This window comes from Galeopterus variegatus, unplaced genomic scaffold (genome assembly GCF_000696425.1).
Source record: "Galeopterus variegatus unplaced genomic scaffold, G_variegatus-3.0.2 Scaffold1978, whole genome shotgun sequence".
Taxonomy (NCBI): domain Eukaryota; kingdom Metazoa; phylum Chordata; class Mammalia; order Dermoptera; family Cynocephalidae; genus Galeopterus; species Galeopterus variegatus.
In genome coordinates, this window is record NW_007728089.1 from 286998 (window position 1) to 297206 (window position 10209).

Below are 10209 nucleotides of genomic sequence, written 5' to 3' on the forward strand. Positions count from 1 at the left end.
GGGAAGCGCGGCGGCGCTCCCGCCCGAGGGTTCGGATCCCACATACAGACCGGTTCCCGCTCACTGGCTGAGTGAGGCGCGGGAGCAACACTGAGGGTTGCGGTCCCGTTGCCGGTCCCCGGTCCGGTACGGGGGCAACACTGAGGGTTGCGATCCGTTGCCGGACACGGAAAAAGACAAAAAAAAAAAGAAAACAAAAACAAAACTTCCCTCCAAGAAAACTCCAGGCCCACATGGCTTCACTGGTGAATTCTACCAAACATTAAAGGAAGGAATAACGCCATTCTTATACAAACTCTTATAGAAAATAGAGAAGGAGTTAACACTTCCCAACATATCTTATGAGGCCAGTATTAACATGATACCAAACCCAGACAACGGCATTACAAGAATATATGTAGAAGTGAAAACCCTTAACAAAATATTAGCAAATTTAATCCAGCATATGTAAAAAAGATCATACATCATGACCAGGAATGCAAGGTTGGTTTAACACTTGAATATCTATCAATCAATATAATTCACGCTATTAATGTGTAGGTACTTCAAAAAGTTCATGGAAACATTCGTATTATCTTTCAATTGTTTTTCCATGAACTTTTTGAAGTACCATTGTACCTTTCAACTTCTATTCTCATGAAACATCATAAAAGTCTTTGTGCATAGTTTTTGGTAGCGTGCTTTACAAAGTCTTCAACTGTGTCTGTGTCTGAAATTAAACTTTAAAAAAATAATAATTTTTAACATTCTGTTACAGACATAAAGTTACTCAACCCGTCTCCTGATCTGGGCCCTCGGTTGTATTTTATCGCTGTCAGCGTCACACAGCCATGCTCCACGCAGAGAAGCACGCCCACACATCTGCTGAGGATGACAGTGCCATCGTTTACCGAGAGATTGCTATGTGCTAGACCTGGGCCAGATGGCTCCCATATGTCATTTCAGTTCCATTCTTACAACCTCCCTGTATGAGAGCCATCATCCCTGTTTAACAGATGAGGAAACGGAGGCTGAGAAAGATGAAGTAACTTGTCCATGGTCCCCTAGCCAGTTGGTCACAGAGCCCAGATTTGAGCCCACTTCTGCCAACTCCAAAGTAGATGGTCTGATGCCCATTCTTAGTACCTACGTGACAGACATTACAGATTAATGCCACCTGCCTCAGTTTCATCATCTCTTAACCGGGACTAATAAGCATCTCTACCCCTATGAGGATGAAATGGGTTAATAATTGTGATGTGCACAGAAAAGTACATGATCCAGAGTCAGCACTGTTTAAATATCTTTTGATAAGTTGTTAAATAAGCTAATTGATATTTAATTCTCATCATAGCCCTAGGAGATAGGGTTGCAATTTCCAACTTGCAGATGAAGGAACTGAGGCTATGAGAGGCAAACTAAATGTGGGTGCCCCAGTGGGGAAAGCAAACTGCCCACTCGCTCCCCACACCAAACAGCAATGCTGGGAGGAGCCCCCAAATGGTGGGTGGGTAGAGAGAAAGATGCCATTCCAATTTGGGTCCTTGGGAAGCCAGCCCAAATGCATACTGGCTCTGGAACATTCCTCCACAGTCCCTTGGGGTCGAGTGTCACTCCCCCAATGCAGGGGAAGGAAGGGGTTACCCCCAGAAACCACTCTGCTTCCTACCTTGACTGACTCGGGGCTCGTGACGATAACTGAGGTTTTGTGAAAGACGTTGACCCGCACAACAGGTCCATACTTCTTAGCCCTGGAAACCGAAGTGACCCAAAGGAGGCTGTCAGCTACCCGAGATGTGAACGTCATCAGCCCCAGTCCAGAGGGAGAAACAGAAATGCCCCCTCCCAAAAGGTGCTCAACACAGGAAAGACCCTTGTGCCGAGGCCCTGTCCTGATGCTGACTCAGTGCTGAGTCATGTCCCCCACTGGGCCTCAGTTGCCACACCCATGACACAGGGTCTCAACAGCCCTCCTTTGATTGCCCCATAAGGTTATCCCGTGAATCAAATGATATCGTATCTTTGAAAGTGCTTCGAAAAGTGTAAAGTACTACCCCAGACCACAACTGTTACCTAGTCACATCCCCCACCCAGTGTACAGATGAGGAAACTGAGGCACAGAGAGCTTCTGATGGCTGGTCTAAGGTCCTGCAGCTGCAAATGGCAGAGCTTGGCTTCCAGACCAGCCTCATCTGCCTCTCAACTCGGGAGGAACTACTGGGCTGAGAGTGAGCTGGGCCAGGGTGGAGTGGGACTGGGAGTTCGTGTGCTGGATTGGGGTGGGGGGCTGGCATCTTCCCCATGGGGACCTGGAGTAAGAACAAGTGAGAAGTTAGAACCCACCAATCCAAAAACACGTCTTGGAGCATGCGGCCACAAACCTCGTCCTTTTTCCAGAAACAGGGGAGGTGTCCTAGAAGGAAACTAGAAGAAATGAGAGACATTAGGATTACAGCAGTCACCATTAAAGAATGTCCCCTTCTCCACAGACCCCTATGAGGTCAGCATTACTAAGCCCACTTCACAGACGGGAGGACTGAGGGACAGGGAGGTTATGGCACTGGCTCAGAGTCACCAGGCAGTAAGAACACAGACAGGACACAAACACAGGTCTGACCAACTCCAAAGGCCTCCTTGGAGAGGAGAGTTTTATTCCTATCTCTCTGGCATAGAGGTCAGGGGCTGGCACAAGGAGAGGGCTTGATACATTGAGTGGAAACACCTACAGACATTCCCTGAATACTTACTGTATGCCGGGCACCATGCTAGGCTTCACTCCATCTAAGCTCCCCATATTGCCTGATGAATCTATTATTAACCATATTATAGGCAGGACAGCCAAGACTGGAGAGTGAAGTCACTTGCTCACAATTGCATAGCTGGTACCAGGGTGTCCCGAAGCCCTTCTCATCAGGGGCTGGTTAGTCATGTAATCTGCAGTGTGATCGATCGCCAGATTGTATACAAGCCTGTTTGGTGTCACCTTGAAGAATATTCCCAGGTGCCTATTACTTCCTGTCTCCTGTATGACTTAAATCCAAGCAAGTTCACTGTAGCACCTCAAATGAGTGACAATAAAACTGCAATTGGAGGGCCGGCCTGTGGCTCACTCGGGAGAGTGCGGTGCTGATAACACCAAGGCCTCGGGTTCGGATCCCATATAGGGATGGCCGGTTCGCTCACTGGCTGAGCGTGGTGCTGACAACACCAAGCCAAGGGTTAAGATCCCCTTACCGGTCATCTTTTAAAAATAAATAAATAAATAAATAAATAAATAAAACTGCAATTGGAGGTTTCTGTGTTGTGGGACTCACATTCTCCCAGAGAGACATACAGTAAACAAACAAACAAACAAATACAATGTCAGAGAGTGGTAGGAGAAAAATAAAACAGAGTGTGGGGGGTGAGAGTGCCAGGCATGAGCGTGGGGGGCCCTTTCATACAGGCAGGGCAGGGAACATCCCTCTAAGAAGGTGACCTGTGAGCTAAGACCTGCAAGAGGTGAGGGGTTTGGCTGTGCAGGTTCCTGGAGGAAGAGCATTCCAGGTGACAGGAAGAGCAGGTGCAAAGGTCCTGAGGTAGGAGTGTGCTCTGACATTGGGAAGGTCAGTGTGGCTGGAGCAGAGTGCTTGAGAGGAAAGTGTCACAAGATGGGGTCACCAATGTTGGGGGGTGGATCACGTAGGGCCTTTTAGGCTGTTGTTCACACTTTTCCTTTGACCTCAGTGAGGTGGGGGCTGCTAGAGGGTTTCGAGCAGAGCAGAGATGGGATCTGATTTGGGTTTAAATGGGTCGTTTTTGCAGCTGTGCTGAGAGTAACCAGGGTGGAGGTGGACAGCAGGGCAGGATGGAAGCAGAGGCACCAGTGACCAGTGAGGGGCTGCGAGAGGTGACGAGGACTCAGACAGGGCAGGGCAGTAGAGATGACAAGAAGTCATATCCTGAATGTACTCTGAAGGCAGAGCCAACGGGACAGGCTGACAGTTCCAGTGTGGGGCAAGTGAGATGTCAGGGATGACTGGGGTTTTTGGCATGGGCAGCTGGAAGGATGGATGGAGCTGCTGTTTACTAAGATGACGAGGACTGTTGTTGGGGCAGGAGACGCCGTTGTGTCCCCTGCCCTTATCCATGCAGGAGGATAGGCTTCCAGCTGCCAGTACCTGCTATTCTCCCAGGGCCCTCAAAGGAAGGGCCAGCTGGAAGTTCCAGAAGATGAACACACCCCAAAGCAGCCCCCACCTGTGCCCCAACCCCCTCCACTCCTGGTCACCCTGGAGCTCTGCTCTGCACAGCCCTCCAGAGTTCCTAGGGCAATTGCACCTCAGTTTCCCCAGAGGTAACTTGCTTTATTGGTTTTCTTACCTTCTCTCTCTATCCACTCTTGCCCCAACCTGAGATCACTCCCCATCAACTACTTACACTTCAATTCTTGTTTCAGGATCGGCTCCCAGGGACCAACCTGAGACAAGTAGGTGAAATAAGTAGCTCAGCTTTGGACCCTTTGGAGTTAGGTTTGTGGTGCCTATTGGACATCTAAGAGAACTTCTGAGCAGGACGTTAGAAACTGAAGTCTGGAGTTCAGGGAGGCTTCCAGGCTGGAGACAAACATTTGAGAGTCCTTAGCAGAGAGGTGGTGTTTCCAGCCCAGTGACTGGATGAGGCCTCTGGGGATGGACGTAGACAGAGGAGAGGACGAAGGACTGAGCCATCATTGAGGGGACAGCCAGCCCAGGAGACTGAACAGGCAGGATCTGCTGGGGAGGAAAGAGAAGAGGCAGAAGAGAGTGGAGGGGGAAGCCAGCGAAGAACCCAGGACAAGCAGGAGGGAGGGATCGGCTCTGCCCAGGCTGCTTAGAGGCCAGGTAAGACGAGGACAGAGGGCTGACCACTGTGTTCAGCAATGTGGAGGCCACTGGGGGCCTTGACCAGAGCAGGTTGTATAGGGGCCAGGGCCCAGGTTGGTGGCTCAGGAGGGAAGGGGAGGGGAGGCCTGGAGGCCCAAAGATAGGCAGACTGCCAGGGGGGTTGCTGCAGGGACAGCAGCTGGAGGGGAACAAGAGGGTGAAGAGAAGGGTTATTTCCAAGCTGTGAATTCTTACAGCATATTATATAAAAATGGGAATGATGCAGAAGAGAAGGAAAACTGATGACATAGGAGAGCGGGGAGAGGGTGCTGGGGCAGGGTCACTGAGCAGGGGGGCAGGCTGGGCATGGCCGGGCGAAGCTCCTACTGCCAGAACAGCTGGACAGCACACATGGGCTCCTGGGTGGGGAGGTGGGCAGCTGAGGTGGTGGGGCCTGGAAGGAAGCTCTCTCCAGCTGTTCCATTGCATGGGGAAGTGGGGAGCAAGAACAAAAGCTGACAGTGCAGATGGAGAAGGCAAGAGAGTACATGCACTGGGGAGAGACTTGGAGAGTCACCACCGGGCAGCAGTGGCCCACTCCAGGTGAGAGGCCTTGAACTCACTCTGCTCCATTTGCAGAAAGAAGTGACATGGACATCACACACAACTAGTGCGTTTCCAGAATAATCTAGTATCCCCACTGTCACTCCCCAAAGCTGCACAGTTTGGGGGGATGTTCTCAGTTTTGAGTCATCTGAGTCAGTACAGTCTGACTCCAGAGCCTCCACCACCACCTGGGAAGAAAGGTGAGTGCCAGCTCAAGAAGGCAAAGAGCATGGAGTGGGGTGGGTTCCCCACTGCCAGGCAAGAAAGGGAACTAAAACCATCCTCTCTGCTTCCTGCAGGGGGCACTGGGAGGAGACCACCGAGCTGGAAGACCAGGTGTCCAAAATCAGCAAGTAAAGCTGCGGGGATGGCAGAACATTGGGACTTGCTGCTCAGCAGCCCGACAGGCAGAAGCCCACTTGGCATGCCCCGGGTGACAGACTGGATATGGCAGAGCAGTCCAGGGAGAGAGTGGAGGCCGAAGATTCCCCTACCCTGCACCTCCCTAACACATCAAGTTTCCTATAACACTGCCATTGGCTCGGTGGGAATCTAAGGTTTCCTGTGGGCAGAAAAGCATTGGAGAGTAACTAGAGCCGAGGTCATCTGGAGAGCCCCCTGAGAGGCCACCCAAAGAGATGAAGGGAACCCATGAAATGGTGGAGGAGTGGGCCACCCACTAGGGATGAGAGTGAGGGTGAGGGACTGCGATTGTGCCTCATTTGGAGGGATGGGGCAGTGAGTTCCCTGCTGGGCACCCAAAGTCCATTGGCAGCACCACCCAACAGAGCCAGCCGTGGGACTTCACCATGGCTGAGGGTCCCTGCTCCTTGCTGAACATCCCCGACCCCAGAACTTGGCAAGTGAGAGTGGGAGGAGAGAACCAGCACTGCCCAGAAGTCAAAGTTGAGAAATCTATTCTGAAATAAATAAAAACTGGGGGAGAGAGACCTTTCGTTGTCAAGTTTACGTCCACCCCACGCTACCAAGAGAATAGGGGATGATGAGGAAGTTTAGGGCAGTGACAGAGAAAGAAAGAAGCTACAGGTGTTTATGTTGTATCTGACTGTGCGGTTCGAGTTCTCAGCCTACAGGTGTGGGGCAGGGAGGAAGTGGGTCTTTGCAGTAGGATGTTGTAATAAGAGCACAGAGGAAGGACACTCAGGGAGGGCATCCTGGAGGAGAGGGCTTCCTGCAGAATAAGCAAGATGAAGGGTGGAGTGGCAAAGCAGCTGCTTCTTGTGCAAACTGGCACATCCTGGAGCACCAGGGACAAATGCCACTATTGCAGACTCAATACACAGATTTCATGTCAACCACAGTGTTACCAATGATGGTTTAAAGATCTAGGCTTTTAATGCCAAAGCATCTGATTTGTGCTAGAAGAGGTTCCCAAACTTCCATTTAGTGCAGTTTTATTTTTGACCACTAACCAATTTTTAACCCCAAATTTTTTCACATATTCATTTCACCTCCTTAGAATAAAGAGCCCAACTGTGATTCTATTCATCCTCCTCCCACTCTTTCTCCCCACCCCACACTTATAGGTCACATGTAGACTCTGTGGTGTAAGATTTGGGGAGGATTTAGCCATAAATAGGAAATAAATATGGACACATGCTATTACATGGATTAATCTTGAAAGCATCACGCTAAGTGAAAAAAGCCAGCCATGAAAAGGAAAGAAATATGGACACATTCTACTTGTATGATTTGTATGACTCCATTTATATGAAATGTCCAGAATAGGCAATTCGGTAAGAGACAAAAAGTAGATCAGCGGTTGCCTAGGTTGGGGAGGAGATGAGGAGTGATGGCTAATGGGCATGGGGTTTCTTTTTTGGGTCACCAAAAAGTTCTGAAATTAGAGGTTATGGTTGCACAACTCTGTGAATATGCTAAAAATCAATGAATTGTACACTTTAAAAAGATACATTTTATGGTATGCAAGTTATATCTTGATTTTTTTAAAAGATAATTTAAGTTCTGCCTTCTGAAGGACAGAGGCTGGACCAGGTCTTTATGCCTGAAGCATTTGGGTTTATGAGAAGGCAAAGCATTGACGAGACTTTACCAGAACAAGCACAGCACTCATTCGATTCCCAGATGTCGATCTGAAAACTTGAAAGGGTGATAGTGTACATGACAGACTTGTAGATTTCCACAGTTCAGCCTTGAATCACTATTTATCGAGTATCCACGACGCACGTAGCAGGTGCTGCTGTGCTTGATGCTGGGGACACAGCAGTGAATGAGACAGACATAGAGCTCATGGGAGAGACAGACACTTAACATGAGGTTGCACAAATAATTAGCCACTTATGTAAAGGAGAATGATAGTGACTTAAAGCATTTATAAAATGAATGTAATATATTTGAGGGAGCAGGAGGAACCTCCCTGAGGAATCAGCATTTGAGCCAAGCCTGAAAAGCCAGGGAAGAACATCAGGTGAGTGGAAGGCAGAGCTGCTAAGCAAGGGAAAGGGGGCTGGGGAAGATCCCAAGGTGGGAGAGGGCACCAGGAGGGCAGAGAGCCAATGAGAGAACAGTTGCCTCCCTGTGTCAACAGCCACAGCGATCTTCCCTGAACCCACCAAACAAAGATTCAGCCTTCTAATGCCAGCGCATCTGGCTTGTGNCCAGAACAAGCACAGCACTCATTCGATTCCCAGATGTCGATCTGAAAACTTGAAAGGGTGACAGTGTACATGACAGACTTGTAGATTTCCACAGTTCAGCCTTGAATCACTATTTATCGAGTATCCACGACGCACGGACACATTCTACTTGTATGATTTGTATGACTCCATTTATATGAAATGTCCAGAATAGGCAATTCGGTAAGAGACAAAAAGTAGATCAGCGGTTGCCTAGGTTGGGGAGGAGATGAGGAGTGATGGCTAATGGGCATGGGGTTTCTTTTTTGGGTCACCAAAAAGTTCTGAAATTAGAGGTTATGGTTGCACAACTCTGTGAATATGCTAAAAATCAATGAATTGTACACTTTAAAAAGATACATTTTATGGTATGCAAGTTATATCTTGATTTTTTTAAAAGATAATTTAAGTTCTGCCTTCTGAAGGACAGAGGCTGGACCAGGTCTTTATGCCTGAAGCATTTGGGTTTATGAGAAGGCAAAGCATTGACGAGACTTTACCAGAACAAGCACAGCACTCATTCGATTCCCAGATGTCGATCTGAAAACTTGAAAGGGTGATAGTGTACATGACAGACTTGTAGATTTCCACAGTTCAGCCTTGAATCACTATTTATCGAGTATCCACGACGCATGTAGCAGGTGCTGCTGTGCTTGATGCTGGGGACACAGCAGTGAATGAGACAGACATAGAGCTCATGGGAGAGACAGACACTTAACATGAGGTTGCACAAATAATTAGCCACTTATGTAAAGGAGAATGATAGTGACTTAAAGCATTTATAAAATGAATGTAATATATTTGAGGGAGCAGGAGGAACCTCCCTGAGGAATCAGCATTTGAGCCAAGCCTGAAAAGCCAGGGAAGAACATCAGGTGAGTGGAAGGCAGAGCTGCTAAGCAAGGGAAAGGGGGCTGGGGAAGATCCCAAGGTGGGAGAGGGCACCAGGAGGGCAGAGAGCCAATGAGAGAACAGTTGCCTCCCTGTGTCAACAGCCACAGCGATCTTCCCTGAACCCACCAAACAAAGATTCAGCCTTCTAATGCCAGCGCATCTGGCTTGTGCTGGAGACGTGTGCCTTCCAGAATGTTCATATCCTCAAGTTTTAAAAAGTGTGTTTAATACCATTGTTTATTTATTCATTCAACAAATATTTATTGAGCATCTGCAACATGCCAAGAGCTGGAGAAACACAAGTGAACACGCAGCATCCCTGCCCTCCTGGGGCTCACATTCTAAGGGGGAGACAGACAGTCAACAGGTGAATGGACAGTCAATAGGTAGAAAGAAGGTAACTTCAGGGGTGATGGCCCCAAACTCCTTATGGGTGGGCATTACACAGGATGGTCAGGGAGGCCTGTTTGAGATGAGGAGAGGAAGTAGCCCACCATGCCCAGGCTTGAAAAAAGGGGAAGACTTGGACCCTGGGCGAGGGAATCAGCTGGGGGCAGAAAGTAGAAAGCCTGGGGGTGCAGTGAGCAAGCAAGAGGAAAGAGAACAGTATAGAGTGGGTCCTGAGAGCTTAGCAGGGGCCTTGCTGGCCACTCAGGGGGCTAATTTAGAACTGGATTTAGTAGGTGAGGGGTGGGGGCAAGAATGAAATGACAGTACTAAGGAGAAGACAAATGGGATATACAGACAAAAAGGAATGTCACTAAGGTACAGTGTGCTCCAATCTAGGCCGACCCTGTCCAAGTTCCAAAGTTAATAGCGCCCACTTTGGAGCCAGGCTGACCTGTGTGTAAATCTAGGCTTACCAAACTGCATGACCTTGGGCAGGTGACTTCGCCTCTGCGCGCCTCAGTCTCCCCGTCTGAATGGTGGGGTAACAATAGAGCCTACCTGACAGAGTTGTCGCTGCCATCAGGTTTGTGGGGCCCAGCTGAGCGCGGTGGGCGCCCAGCAGCTGCTGCGGCTGTGACTAATTTGTTACTAAGAATAGTTAGCGCCCCTCTCTGGGCCGCTGTCTCCAAGTGGCCGCGCGCAAAGAGCCAGGCTGGACCCCGGCCTCGGCGCCAGCTTGGACGCGGTCCTCCGGCCCCCCGTTCCAGCGCCCCATCCAGGCCCCCGCCCCCACCCCCCGCTCACCTGGGCCGCGGCGGCCCGGGGATGTGCTCGTAGCG

The 10209-nt window shown here is 49.5% G+C and overlaps 1 protein-coding gene across 2 annotated transcripts in view; it reads right to left on the reverse strand.

Annotated features, from left to right (window-relative positions):
* LOC103596306 (cholesterol 24-hydroxylase) overlaps positions 1 to 10203 on the reverse strand; it is a 32887-nt gene extending 22684 nt beyond the window's left edge. The window contains exons 1-3 of one of the 2 annotated variants that reach the window (XM_008579908.1): positions 10175 to 10203; positions 2323 to 2403; positions 1649 to 1730 (exon numbers count right to left, since the gene is read on the reverse strand). In XM_008579908.1, coding sequence (XP_008578130.1) covers positions 1649 to 1730; positions 2323 to 2348 — 108 coding nt within the window. In that variant the 5' untranslated portion in view covers positions 2349 to 2403; positions 10175 to 10203. Of the gene's footprint in view, positions 1 to 1648; positions 1731 to 2322; positions 2404 to 10174 lie in introns of those variants that run through there. The other variant, XM_008579909.1, reaches the window with a different exon arrangement.
* Between the last annotated feature and the right edge of the window lie 6 nt (positions 10204 to 10209).